Source organism: Nyctereutes procyonoides, unplaced genomic scaffold, assembly GCF_905146905.1.
Source record: "Nyctereutes procyonoides isolate TBG_1078 unplaced genomic scaffold, NYPRO_anot_genome, whole genome shotgun sequence".
Classification (NCBI taxonomy): domain Eukaryota; kingdom Metazoa; phylum Chordata; class Mammalia; order Carnivora; family Canidae; genus Nyctereutes; species Nyctereutes procyonoides.
Window position 1 is genome coordinate 51,057,585 of NW_026575121.1, and position 15,379 is coordinate 51,072,963.

The following is a 15,379-nucleotide window of genomic DNA, read 5'->3' on the forward strand; positions in this document are numbered from 1 at the left end:
GGCTCCCCTTGGGGAGCCTGCTTCTCCCTCTGTCTGTGTCTCTGCCTCTCTCTCTCTGTGTCTCTCATGAATATATAAATAAAATCTTATTTTAAAAAAAAAGAAATCTTCAAGCACAGATCTTTGCACATAGCCTGAGAGCATTTACTGATGCCTGGACCCAGGGATAAAACCTCTGTACTTGACCAAAAGCTTTCACAACTATTCCTCTTGTTGAAGCCTCATGATTTTGTCCTCTATTTAACAAAAATATATCAAGTCTTCCTTGTCCTGTGACAAATGAATTCCTTCAGAGGGCAAGTATAGAATTGTGAAGGATTCAGGTAAGCACTTTTGGTTGAATTCTGTTACTCTAGCTCTCTCTTCAATATGTGTTTTCATAAAAATCGATAAGTAATTCCAAGAGCAACACTGCACATAAAGATTAATGCAGGGAAAACAGGTCTTTGGTGCTTTTCCACAAAGTATTATAAATTTCAATTACATATATTACAAATTAGTCTTTACTGTGTCTTTTTGTAACTGCAATAAAAATGTACATTCTGCAATAAATCATACTTATAAATAACGACTTCCTTTCTCTATTCATTTGTAAAGTTTTCTTCTGATATCATGCACTGCGGAATGAAATACAGTTTAACATCATTTAAAACTATGAATCAATTTTTAGCAGCATCATCAGCAAAGTTCAATTCACATTCTTCTATGATTGGAGTAAAAGTAATTTTCTTTCATCACATTTTATGGCCATATTTAATATCAGATGTTACTGGAGACAATTATGAAAGTAATGGAATGCCAATAGAAAAAAAATGGGGGAATTTTAAAGTAAAGCAAATCCTGTATTAAAACTGAAACATTAGGTCAGTATAGGTGGCTTTATGAGCAATCCCATTTCAGCAAGAAATGGGGTAGTTTCGAGCACAGAACACTACGAGTGAGGAAAGAAACCACTGATGCTATTTCTCATCAATATTTGATAAAACTGACTTATGACTCATACAGAGAGCTTAATCTGTACCTTGTCGTCAATACCACCCAAAGTCAAATAAGGAGAATACCACAAAGTGGATAACAGCTAAAATATATTTTCTGTTGGAAAAAAATATCAGTCCCAAATTCCAGTATCAATAATAGCCTTCTTCAGAAGTGACTTAGGAGTATATGAGAATCTGGCAGACTACAGTCACTGTGAATTTTTTTTCATTTTATTAAAAGGCTCATTCACCTATCATCAAAAAATTTTTCAAAGATTATGAGTCATCACCTCAAATTTGTATATGCATCCCAAATCCACATAGTAACTTCTGTGATCCTAATGACCTGTGGTTATAAAGGCCTAATATTTTAAAGAAAGCATATAAGAAAAGCTTCATGATTTTATTAATAGAAAGGACCAATAAGGTAAATAATTTTTACATCATATATCTAATAAAGGAATTAATATGCATTTTCAAAATCACTTTAAGTAAACTTGTTGGTTAATTTGCAGTATTTAACAAGCAAAATTAATGGAACTCCTGGGTGGCTTGGCGGTTGAGCATCTATCTGCCTTTGGCTCTGGGTGTGATCCAGTTCCAGGATCAAGTCCCACATCGGGCTCCCTGTGGGGAGCCTGCTTCTCCCTCTGCCTATGTCTATGTCTCTCATGAATAAATAAAGTCTTAAAAAAAATAAAAAGCAATATTAAATCTCAGAAAGTTAATTAATGCACACAGCTATAAAGTACATATAGAAAGCACATAAATCATAATGGAACTTTAAATTTACCTCAAATAAGTGTGAACCTGATTGCAATATACCAAATACAATATTTCTTATTTCTTTTTTTAAAATATTTTTTATTCATTTATTCATGAGAGATACAGAGAGAGGCAGAGACATAGGCAGAGGGAGAAGCAGGCTCCCTGTGGGGAGCCTGATGCAGACTGATCCCAGGACTCCAGGATTACAACCTGAGCCGAAGGCAGACATTCAACCACTGAGCCACCCAGGTGCCCCATTTTTCTTGATTTTGATGTTCTCTCCCACATCTCTAGCATCTGTGTCTATCATCTCATTTTGTTTCAAAAGCATACTTGCTATTTTTGCTGCCATTGCCTCGAATCTTTGCCCAAATGTTGGTAACTCGGTAAATTATCTTGTGAAACTGCACTGTCTCGGGCACCTGGGTGGCTCAGTAGTTGAGCATCTGCCTTTGGCTCAGGTTGTGATCCCGGGGTCCTGGAATCGAGTCCCACATCGGGCTCCTTGCAGGGAGCCTGCTTCTCCCTCTGCCTATTTCTCTGCCTCTGTGTGTCTCTCATAAATAAATAAATAAAATCTTTAAAAAAAAACTGCTCTGTCTCCCAGGTATATTCTTTCATATATCAATTCTTACATAGAAATCAGATTTATAATGTGCCAACTCTGTCATATAGTATGCCAGGAGGGCAGGGAGAGGACAGATGGCAAGCCAGAGCCCTGCACTGAGTGGTCCTCAGTTTGCCCAAGGCATCACCATCACCCTCCTTCACACTTATCCTTCTGTCCCAGAGACGTGGTGATGGGAGGGAAAAGCAGCATGTCTGGTGGATTGTCATGCTGGAGGACATGTCCCTTCCTCTATCATAATGAGACCCTCTAATGAACCAGCTGTCCTGAAAAGCCACGAGGAATGGCAGTGGCCCACTGCTGACTTCACAGATCATGCAGGCTTTGACCTTAGCACTTGGGCAGCAAGACTTGGCTCCCAACTGTGGCCCATGTGTGACTTTGGGTGAATTAGTTCTTTCTCATCTTATTCTCCTCACTTTTAATTGAGGATAATGACACCTTATGGGTTTATTGTGAGGATGAAAAACACCTCAGATAGCAAACCTTTTGCCTGGTGCTAGATACATAATAAGTACTCAATAAATGATAGCTGTGCTTGTCCTAAGTTATGACAGTAATTACAATAATAAACATCATCTGTGGGTAATTATTCACCATAAGAACATAGTGTTTGTTATTTCCTGGCTTTACCTTTGACTATTGCATATAAAGAATAGGGAAAACAGTCCACTACATTCAGTCCAGGTAGCATTAAAATCATGTATAACTTTTTCTATTAGTTATTTTCAGAATGTCCTGTTTATGGTTTGATTTTGCTAATGGACTTCCTCTATCTGTATTAATTATTTCAATCAGATTTAGTTTATTATGGATTTGTACAATTTTGGGCTTCTGTGTTTTCCTCATGTGATTCTGAAGGTTAATGACAAGAAATGTCTGATATCTATTTACCTCCTAAGTGACTTCTCAGGATGAATTTTATCCTTATATGTCATTTCCTGGGTTGTTCTATCAAAACTAAACCTGTTTTGATCACTTGGGTGTATACAAATCTCGAATTGTAAAGCTGTACACCTGAAATTTACATAATAAAAATAAAAATAACCAAGAAATAAGTAAAAGAAGACAGTCAACTTCTCTTCCCTCTTGGAAGCCACACATTATGGAAAGAGTCTGATCATAACTTCATTCCATTTATGAGAAAACACCAGATAGAACCAAATTGAGAGACATTCTACATAGTGCTTCTGAAAGCACTATGCTTCTGAAAGCATAGTCATGAAAGACAAAGCTGACAAATTTACAGATTGGAAGAGATTAGGGAATTAACAACTAGGTACAATGTGGGATTCTGGGTAGGATCTGAGATAGAAGAAGATCATCAGTGGAACTGGTGAAATTTAATAGGATGTATACTATAGTTAATAGCACTGTGTCACATTAATGTCTTAGCTGTAATGAGGTAGTACAGTTGTATAAGAAGTTACCATTCTGAGAACCCGGGTAATGTGTAAAAAGGAACTCTCTGTGCTATTTTGTCACTTTTATGTGCATCTAAAATTAGTTCAAAATAAAAAGTTTAAAAAAATAAGTAAAGACGTGAAAAAAAAAACAACAACGAAAAACTCTGAACATGTTTTGTTTTTACCTGACTGTTCAATGAATGGAGAGTTCAAACCTGAATAGATTTGTACTCATCTGCTGTACCCAATTTCTTACCTCTCTTGAAAGATCATGACAAGTAAATTGCCAGTTTAATGGCATTTGCTGTGATTTCCTTCCCACGTGTGATAGATGTGTTGTTGCTTTTTTTCTAACTGGCATATCACATCTGTTGGGATAGTTTCTTCTGTACTTACTGTCTTACCAAAGATGAGTGATGCTAACCTTCTACTACAAAATTAAGATTACAACTAACTTCGCAAGGTATTTTTTTAGCTTTATTCTTAATTAAACATTGATCTAAACTGTAAAAAGTTTGCAGGAAATGGTAAGATTTAGTGGGAGTCTATGAATCAGGAGAAGTGAGTTTAGCCCTGCCTCTGTGTGGAATTCTCTAGAACTCTGACCTTGTTCACTCTGATGCTCAGTGGCCCTCTCAATAAAACTGTGTGGGTGAACCAAATGACTACTATCTTTTCTAGTCAAAATTCCTCTAGTTTCAACTTTCAGTGCCATTGCAGAAAATCACAATGTCTTAGACTGCATGCCTCCCATGTTGATAAGCATGTGGCAACAGAGAGGAAAGGAGACACTGCCTGAAAGAGGGTTTAGTACTCAGAAAATGGAAGGAAGTAAGACACATTTTCAAAACCAGATACTTTAATGTAGTGTTTTGGTTTCGCCTGTAGAGTATAGTGGTTTTGGGTCTCATCTGTCCCCAAACCTTTTTACCATGTGCTTCACCCCACCCCCACTCTCACTGCAATCACAGAATGTGAATGCCTGCTAAACAGATTCTGTGATCTCCAAATATGTCCTTCCAATAATGTATATTCCTCCACAGGTTTGGAATGTGGGGAATATGTGATGTCTCAAGTAAACAGGCAAACATCCTGGAAAGGATTGCATTAGTTGAGGGTCTAAGAGTGGGTTGCAGGAAAGGTGCCCAGAAATAAAGATGCAAAGGTATTTAAATGGAAGTGAGGGCCAGAAAAGCAAGCAGCATCTCTGTCTCCATTTGGTACAGGGATTTACGGAAGGACAGGAAGTAAACCACAGAGTGACGAGGACCATGCAGGAAATAGCATGGCAGTGGCTTTTGTTCAGTGAGCCAAGGGATGCTTTTCTGAGGTCTACAGAAGGAGGGCCTATTGGCAATCTGCCTAAAGACAGGGAGTGGCTCAATGTGAGCTTGAAAACTCAAAGGCACAGGGATAAATGAAAGTATAGGCATGGAGCTCAATGACACTATAGAAAATTCCATGGCATGGCTAAGTATGGATGAGATTCTAATGAGAGAAAGGACAAAAGGAAATATATTTCTAAGAATAACAAGAGAAGAATAATTGATTAATGAAGACCAAATACTGCCAAAAATTGGCCCTCTGGAATTCTGTACACTGATCAGACTGAGATAAAATGTGGGCTGTCAGTTAATAGGAACATAAAACAAGGTGAAGTACATCTTGTCTCCATCCCCCTCTTGCTCTGAGCAATCTGAGTAGGCATAAGGGAATAACATGAGACATGGCTATGCTAATCTGAAAGCATGGTGCTCTGTTCTCTTATTAAAATTGTCTTTTCTTCCTCAAATAACAGAGATGCATTCCCATTTTGCTAGTGCAGCTCAATTTCTGGCTCATCGTGTGCTCATTCTGTGCCAAGTGTTCTAAGTACAGTGTCTCAGTCACTTCTAACATCAGTCCTACAAGAGAGGTATATCCTTTACCCCATCTTACAGATAAAGACATTGAGGCAGGAAGAGGTTAATTACTTTTCCAAGGTCACCACATTACTATATAGTACAGATATGACCCAAACCCCAAGGTCATTATCTTGAGCTTTGAATTTTTTCTAAAATAGGTGATTTTTTACTTTGTAAGGCATTCTTGTGCAAGTGCACATATACCTCTGTTATATGATTCAGATGTTGCACAAAATGATACACTTTTTATTGCCGAGTCTAAGGACACTAACATTACTACACTACCGCTCATGATCTTCTTGTCTCTCCTATGCGACAGTAAGTTTCAATATTTAGATTATACCCTGTAAATACTGAAGTTGTATTAGCTTTGGTTTTTATGGTGACTAGGCTTGATTGGTCGAGTGTCTTCATGTAAAATGAAGTTCTCTGAATTCTTGGCTTCTTCAACAGTAACTCAAATGAGCTGGACACATTGTTTCTCTGAGGGCTCTGTGAGCCCTGTGTCCTCATACCATAGACTTGAGTTCTGACACAATTTCAGTTGTCTCTGATGGCTCCCCTTAGAACTGACTGGAGATCCTGGGTTCCCCTGGGGCTACTCCTGTTTGAGCGTTGCTCGGCAAAAAAAGAAAAGGAACTGACTCGATAATTTTTCCTGGATGCCCACTGGATGCTTTCTTTAACTCTGAATTCCAGAAACTTTAGTAAGAAATGCCTCAGTGTTGATTGTCCTCTGCTCATTTACTGAGACAGTTGTGCCCTTTAAATCCATTTATTTAGGTTGTCTTTTTCTGCAATTTTAAAGATTACATTTCTTGCATATTTTTTTCAGTTTTAAACATACCGAAAAATGCATTTCTATAGACATGGTTTTCATTCTTTTTGATTGTTACTCACCTGTGAAATCAATTTTAGAGGGCCAGGTATTTGTTAGGTATCACTGTGGGAGAGAGAAAGGAGGTTTTTTTTTTTTTCTTTCCTAAGATAGGTGTGTTTGTGTGTGTACCAACCACAGCTGTCTCAGTCCAGGTGCTCATAACTGTGCATGTACATTAGAACACCTTTGAGCTCCTAAAAACCATCTATGCCTTGGGTCCTTCCAAGGTTTTCATCTAACAGGTTTGGGTGTGGTGCTTGAGAATTGGAGTGTTTTAAGACTCCCCAGGTCATCCTAAGGTGTAGGGTGCCTTGTATTCATCAAGGTTGGTGAGGTGCCTTGTATTGCAATTGTGCCTTGTATTCATCAACACGGGTCAGCATCATCAGGGTCCCTCAGACTGAGGGTCTATCTTCTTCTTTACTTCTCTACCAATTGCTTGTAGGAATAGGGGCCTCCACTTTGAGGTGCCACATGGAGCCCAGAAAGCTCCCACAGTCAGCCACACACTGATTCCCGGACTCAAACAGAGGACTGTTCTGATCCTCTGGGAATATTCTTTATTTTAGAATGTCAGCATTCTGCTGGCTCTGCCTGAGGTCCCCAGCAGCCAGAACCCTTTCAGGAAGTATTCTGTTAGACACCTGGTCTTCTCCGATGTGTGGTTTATTAGTTACAGATTTTTCAGAGTCCTTGAATATGAAAATTGCATTTCTGTTTCTCAGTCTCCTTGATGTTTGATGATTTTAGAGATGTTAAGGTGTCTTTACTTTGCTATTTTATGATTGGAGCTCTGTGTAATTTTTCTACTTTAATGGCTCTAGCTTTTAATATATTTTGAAAATTCAGCTTCTCAACATGATCAATATTAAATTTTAATGAGACATAAAGCAACTTATAAATGAAATTTTATAAGTGAATTAAAATTCAATATATTGTATGACAATTTGATTAGTAAGAAGAGGAAATGTGCCCCTTTTAAATTAAACATGCTTACTTACTTATAAAGTACATTGGTCAAATATATATCCACAATTAGGCTATAATTATTTTAAATTCAACTGCATGCAAAAAGAGATAATCATGTATGTCTAAGAGAATAATTTCTTTTCCTCATTTTTTGGGGAAAATTTTATTTTGTTTTCATAAAGCCTTTAAAGATGATCTAAAATATCACAATTTGTGTATCTACAGAGATGCATAATATTAGAGCATTTCAGCCTGAACTATAGTGACCATTTACAATTTTTTTGATTATAGTACAAAGTTAACATTTCATTATGTAACCGTTAGTCATACAATGGCACTGAACTCAAGCATCATTTAAGAAAAAGAAGCAAACAGATCAAATTAAGCTTGTATAGAAAAGCAAGTCATGAGGAATAGTGAGTATTGCCAACAAAAAGAGACAAAATGGCGAGAAAGAACAACAAGAAAACAACTTAATTCTCTATTATGGCTCTATATCCTAACACAAACATGACTGGTCACCATTAAATTCAAAAGGACATATACTTTGTTCAGTCCATTAGTAAATATTTATAGAGGCTGGCAGTGCACCAGGCCCTGAAGACATGAAGATGAAAAGATGTGCTTCCTGTTTTCAAGGAGCTTAAATCCTTGGGAGATAAATGTGCAAATAAACAGTAAGATTATTGCCTTAGTGGGGGCCTGCTGCCCCCAGGGAGGTTCTCTCTCTGAGTTAGGCTTCTCAAGCCAACACACTCTATGAGGAAACTCTCCCGCAATGAGAGTACCCTACATTGGTTGAAGTGATTATAAGTCATAGCAAAGAAAGTTGAATCAACTTGAATATAATGCAGTATTTTAAATTGAGACACAATTGCTGCATTCAAAATGGCCAGGAAGTGATTTGGTTAAGAAACATGCTTCGAAAGGACTGGACGTTTTTGTGCAAGGGCAGCCTCCTACTGAATGCTGGCCACCCTCCATCTAAGACATGAGGACACCCATTTAGCCCCTAAGAGATAGAGCTAGAGGCTCTAACAAGCCATGCATTCTAGCTGCACCTCAGCTATTAGGATTCCTGGAGCTTGTTCCATCAGTTTACCAAATCTATATATCCCATCTCCTATTCTACACCTGTGATTTCCTGCTCATCCCTGAAAGTCATTGGTATAATGCATAAAAGTCCTCTGCTCGTAGGAGCCGAGGGGAAGAATGTAAGATTGATTACAAAGCCAGATAAGTTTAAGAGAGTACAGCAAATTGAAATGCTTCCACATCTGTTGGCTTCGAAATTTTTTGACATTAAGAAATTATATCACTGGCCAAAGGAATGAAAGATTATCCGTCTAAATTCAATGCTGGAAATCCACCTCTGAGGGATATTAAAATATAAGAATAACAATTTAGGAATGTTACTTGCAAAACTCATTTTTTCAAGTACCAACTACTTGTTTTTCAGTATTCTCTTCTATCCAAAGGCTGTAGCTTTGTGGTTTAGTTCATATACCAGAAAAGCATTCAATCAGTGCAAAACCTTCACATATTCTTTCTGAAACTCCAGTACTTGGCCCAGAGCTCATTATGCCATCCTGCATGACACCATCTGGGAGCTGCTATGACTGAAGGCCAGGGTGAGAGAAAGATTTATTATCCACTGTTTCTGATGTGCAAAGATTGATTGGCTAGGTTCGTAGCAGTTGCCATCAGAGTTGACAGGAACTCATGCTCTCTTCCCTGGCCATGAAATCCTTCATTGTACAGCTGCCCACTGAGATATGAAACCACACCAAAAGTCACAAAATAGATTTGGCTTCCAAAGGAGTATAGCTATCACCCTGTTACACACTGAGATTTTTCTCTAAGACCCTGGCTTAAAGTGTCTAGAACTCTCTTAAATGCACCTGGGCCTTGAAACTTTAAGGAAAAATTGTTTGTTTGTTTTTTTTTTCAAATGATTCTGATAACAATTCTGTTATGGACTTAATGTTTGTGCTCCCCCCCAATCCCAAATCCACATGTTGAAGTCCTAACCCCCAGGGCTATAGTATTAGAAAATGGGGCCTTTGGAAGGTTGATTCAATTTAGATAAAGTCATGAAAGTGAGACTCTCATGATGGGATTATTTCCCTTACAAGAAGAGGCCAGAGGGTCTTCTCCCTCTTCCTCCCTCCCTTCTTCCCATTCTCTTTCTCTCCACTCCCACCACCATGTAAGAACATGGTGAGAAGACAGCCATGTTCAAGCAAGGAGAGGGGCCTCACCAGAACCAACCATGTTGGCACCCTGATCTTGGGACTTCCAGACTCCAGACTGGAGAAATGAATTTATGTTATTCACACCACCTGGTCTATGTTATTTTGGTATGGCAGCCTGAGCTGGCCAACACAAATACTCAAAGCATAAAACAATTGTTTAGAATTCCATGTTCTTTTGTTTCAATAATGAAATTTGTGCAACTTGCATAGAGTTGTAATAAATGTAATGATATCAAATAAACAGCATATGCTAAGTACTTTCATTACTATATATAATGGCACATTTCAGGACTTCACAGGACAAACCAGAAACAAATGCATACATTTGAGAACATCATATCCATGTGTAAGCACTTCCCACACATCTATTATACAGTTGATGGATATTCATTAAGTATTTCCTTAGTTGTCTTCTATTCCAGAAAGCTCTTAATGCATTCTTCAATGGCTACTATTTCAGAGATGTAAAACTTACCTTGCCTACTGGGGTACAGTTACATGTGGAAGGAAACCAAGTCTTATTTATTTTTGAATCAACAAGTTCTGAACCTTGCTCAATGAAGTATTTCTAAGTGCTATAATTAGGAATCAAAATAATCTAAAATCAGGGATCTTTAACTCTATACAAACACTGCTGAGTAACCATCCAGATAAGCAGGGTGTACTCTGCAGACTGCAGGGTGGAATATATTACCATCTAGGAGCACGATTAAAATCTTTAATGCTATATAGCCAATCTTAACAGAAAATATCAATCATATAAGTATTCTCTCCACTTCACAAACATTGTAAAATAGAAACTGAAAATGTGTTTTAGCGGTAAGACAGACAGACCTATCTCATTAAAGCCACTGTAGCCCAGCTCTTGCCTGCTAAGTCCCAGGTCTTCCAGGTCCATGCATTTAAATCCTGGGGGGCACTGGTAGCCCTCCTCCAGCTCTGGTGAGCAGTGCGTATCTGGGATAGCTAAGCTATTCCAGGTTACGTTTCTGTGGACAAATTACAAAAAGGTTAGCCAATTTCGACAATTGTAAATGTTGATTAAAATGAATAATGTAATCGCCCTTCACCAATAGCTGCTTCATATGGACACAGATGTAAGGTTCCTGATTACGAATGGTATTCATAGCATTGATGAGTGGTAAACATCCTCAAATGATATCTGATTCATCCTCACAATAGCACTTTATAAGACTACTATTACCAATATTGCTTTTGTCATTAAGGATCAAGACCCAGATAAACAAAGAAAGAGTTTTCCTGTAAATTTGTAAGGAATGTTAATATGCTTGGGGCTTCCTTGTTATTCACAAAATGCTTAACCTAACTGTGGGCACATATTTTACTTCTCCACTTCTAAGCAATAGTAAATGATGACAGTCATTTTCCATCTGGTACAACTACTGTGAATCTCATAAATGACACTTGGCCTTCTTCTGTGTTGGCAGATGTGCAGTTGAGAAAGGAAACCAGACAAAAAGGATGAGACTCAAGGAACCAAAGGGATAGCATTGGAAAAAGAGAGATTATGGGGTGATTTAGTGACAGCTCCAGGAACATGAAGGTCTTTTAGGTGGATGGTGATATATCCCTGTTTCATCATTCTGGAGGGCAAGGTGGAGATTAAATTGACATACAAGGATTTAGAGAAGTAATGGCTTTCTTGGGAGCGAGTACTGGTCATCATTGGAATGATGATTGTGGAATCTCATTCTGGGCTGACCTTTAACTGAATGGCTGAATAGCTGCTGTCTGAGGCAATTCACATGGCTTGTGCACTGGCCGAAGCTTAGGCTAGACAACTTCACAAGCCTTCTAAATCCATGATTTTATTAAAAGTCATTTCCCACTACTTCAACATTTCTAGGCATTTCCTAAGTGGGGACCATCCTCAAGACAATCTCAGGCCCTCAGCTTATTACCAAATCGAGGCAGACGAGTTGGGTCATATTTCTTCTTTAATACTCTCTTATATTCAATTGGCCACTTCTTTCCCTATATAAAATATGCTTTCTCTAGAGTCTGAAACCAAATTCTCTGTGACCCCTTACCTGCTTGAGGCCACCATGCACACACACATTCCAAGCTCTACATGCGCATACTCCAGGCCTGGTGACACCTCACCCACTTCTGTCTCAGTCATAAACAAAGTTCTAAAAGCCTCACCCACATTTCAGATATCCCAAGTGTATTCCTTCAGGATTCTGTTAGAGGCAAGGACATAAGCTACTGGCTTAGGGAAGAAGTATTTAATGAATTGTCCCCCCTAGTCATATGTTAAGCTTCTCTTTTGGCCCCACATTCAAAACTCAAGGGGAAAGTTCTCACTTGGAAATTACCACTTGGCTACATCAGAAAGACATGATTTTAAGCAGGTACATCATTTATATCCTCATTTCACCATTTTATATACAGGTCAAGTAAGTATCCATCTTTGCTTACATCTGATCTCTTTCTCATGTGAAGCCCACACATTAGGGCAAAATGGTAAGGGGACTGGACTTCAGAGTTTCAGAACAAGGTTTTCTGGTTTGATCCCAAGATCTGCCAATTACTGGTTGTGTGATTTTTTTTTTTAAGATTTTTAAAATTTATTTGTTAGAGACGGGGGGGGGGGGGCGCGGGCAGAGAGAGGGGGAGCAGAGAGAGAAGCAGGCTCCATGCAGGGAGCCCGACAAGGGACTTGATCCTGGGTCTCCAGGATCAGGCCCTGGGCTGAAGGCAGCGCTAGACTGCTGAGCCACCCGGGCTGCCCAGGTTGTGTGATTTGAATAAAGTTCTAAATGTTTCTTCAGTTTCTTCGTCTGTCAGCTAGGCAAAGTAACCATATTTAGAAGCAAAGCCTTGTGTGAAGATTAAATACAGGAAACCAAGGAATGCACTTCCGCCTAGCACCCAGCATGTTACAATAAAGAAATGCTCAATGATAACAATAATGCTCAATAAAGGCTTAACATAAACAATGTAAGCAATCATTACAATAATAAAATGATGTAGCATACAATTCAAACACATGTAAAAACACAACAATAAAGATGTGTTAAAAGAACAGAAGGAGGGCAGCCCCGGTGGCTCAGCAGTTTAGCGCCACCTTCAGCCCAGGGCCTGATGCTGGAGTGCCAGGATCAAGCCCCGCGTCAGGCTCCCTGCATGGAGCCTGCTTCTACCTCTTCCTGTGTCTCTGCCTCTCTCTCTCTCTCTCTCTCTCTCTCTCTCTCTGTCATGAATAAATAAATAAAATCTTAAAAAAAAAAAAAGAACAGAAGGAACTCAGGCACATGATCCCAACAGCATTTTGTTCACAGGATTCCACAGCTGAAAGAAACTTTATAAATCACCCAAGTCTCAAGGAAGGTTAAGGTGAAGTTCAGAGAGGGAAGCCCATCAAAATCAATAATTTTTTTCATTTCTCAGACTTTAAAAAGACAACAGCAACAAGATCTCAGAAAATACTGTCTACATGAAAAAGTTTCAGAAAACATCACCTTTCAGGTATTTGGGTAGGAAACTGGATTCTAGGACCAGTCTGCTGGATGTGAATTCTAGCTTAGCCTTTACTCCATGTGTGACCTCCCCTATCTGTACCTCAGTTTCTTCCTCAGGCGATGGCAGGAACATGCCTATCTCTCAGGGCTCTGGCAAACCAGTAGTGACTTACATTTGTAAGGTACTCAAATTGGGCACTCAGTAGACACTAAGTGTGAGATGTTACCCATTGCTGTTGATAGCTTGAAATTTGTAGACTGCTTAGATTGGAGTCCTGGTGTGTGCTGTCTCAGTTTCCATATTTCTAAGCCAGGGATAGCTTTTGCATCTACTTGTAGGAGCGTCTTTTTTTTTTTTTTTTAAGATTTATTTATTCATTTTAGAGAGAGAGAGAGAGTCCAGAAGCAGAGGGGGAGAGGAAGAGGTCAGATAGAAAGGGGAAACAGGTTTTCCACTGAGCAAAGAGCCTGAGTGTGCTTGGGGGGGGGGGGGGAGGGCTTGATCCCAGGACCCTGAGATCATGACCTCAGCTGAAACCAGGAGTCAGACACTTCGCCGACTGAGCCACCCAGGTGCCCCTGTAGGAGTGTCTTAATGATTAAATGAGCTAACGTACAACTCTCAGAATAGCACTGGGAAAAAGTTAATCACTCAACAACTGTTAACAGTTATGCTTATGCTTTTACTGGTTTATAAGTATTACAGTATTTTTTCCTTTTTATTCCATTTATTTATTTTTCTTTTGTATTAACACTGATTCTCATTTTAAGCACAACCCTCACCAACACAGATACAATGTTGAAATCTTTTGGCTTCAGAGGCAGCTGATTTGAAACATATTATTTTTGCCAACATCAAGCTATTAGCAAATGCTTGTTAGAGACACATTTATTAGCTGATTAATTGCCCTGGAACTCATGTATCTAAAACCACATGATGATTACTCTTTTTAAAAGTGTAAATAAACATCAAAGTTTCAGAATGTATATTTGCTATTTGTCTTAGTTTCATTGTCACACTTAACAAGATTCTTCTAGATTTTATTCTTATTTGTTAATGTTAATTATTTCCTTGTTCATCTTCCCTCAGATATTCATGATAAAACAAGAGGCTCTCTGGAATCAGGGAGGCTAGAATTCTTGCTACAACCAGCCAAACTCTAAATATAGACAATGATTCTTCCAGCCCTAATAAATATTCACTCATGCTTAAGTGAGTTTCAAGACCTGCATTCCTTACTCCCAGTTGGATCTCTTTAAAAAATTATCTACTTATAATCCCCCTGATTTAATTTTTAGCCTATTTTCATGATCTCTAATCCACTGAACTTGCTTTTGTTTATTTCCATGTGCCACATCCAACTGGAACATTTTCAGTTTTTATCTTCTGCGATTTCTGAGCAGCATTCCACATGGTTGTTTTGGTGGTAGCCAGAATAACAGCCCCATAAAGATATCCGCATCCTAGTCTCTGGAACATGTGAATATATTATGTTACATGGTAAATGGAATTAAGGTTATAGGTGTGAACAAGGCTAAAAATCTTGAGCTTGGGTGATTATCCTGGATTATGTGAGTGGGCCCAACCTAATCACATGAGTCCTTAAAAACAGAAAACCTTTCCCAGTTGTGGTTAGGGAGAGAGATGCAATGTTGCTGACTTGGAAGATGCTAGTTTTGTCCCCATTTCTCAGGTCATTCCATTTTCCATCTTCTCCTCTAACTGGCCCTCAGTCCTGAATTACTCTGAGCTTGATCCTTAGCCTCTTCTCTTTTTTCATGATGTTCTCTTCCTATGCAGACAAATCCATTTTCATAGTTTCAATTCTCTCTCATTCAAGGTGTCTTTTAGAGTCTCAGAGCTATGTGTCCAACTACCTATTAGATGTCTCCACCCAGCTACACCCCACGTGTCTCCAATTCTACACCTCTTACTGAGCACAGACTCCTTCATCAACATTCCTTCATAACAAATAGCATCATGAGACTTCATTCAAAGTACTGAGTAAACTTGAGATTGTGGAATCTCCTTGATATCTAACTTCTCCTTTAACTCCCGTAACTGGTTGTCATGTGTCTCTAAATATCCTCCAAAATATCTTTTGAG

At 38.7% G+C, this 15,379-nt stretch overlaps 1 protein-coding gene across 1 annotated transcript in view; it reads right to left on the reverse strand.

The window, feature by feature from the left end:
* Window positions 1-15,379, reverse strand: part of NALCN (sodium leak channel, non-selective) — a 318,102-nt gene that overhangs the window by 246,793 nt on the left and 55,930 nt on the right. Inside the window, exon 7 of the mRNA XM_055335586.1 lies at window positions 10,622-10,776. Within this exon, the coding sequence (XP_055191561.1) occupies window positions 10,622-10,776 (155 nt within the window). The remainder of the gene's footprint in view (window positions 1-10,621; window positions 10,777-15,379) is intronic.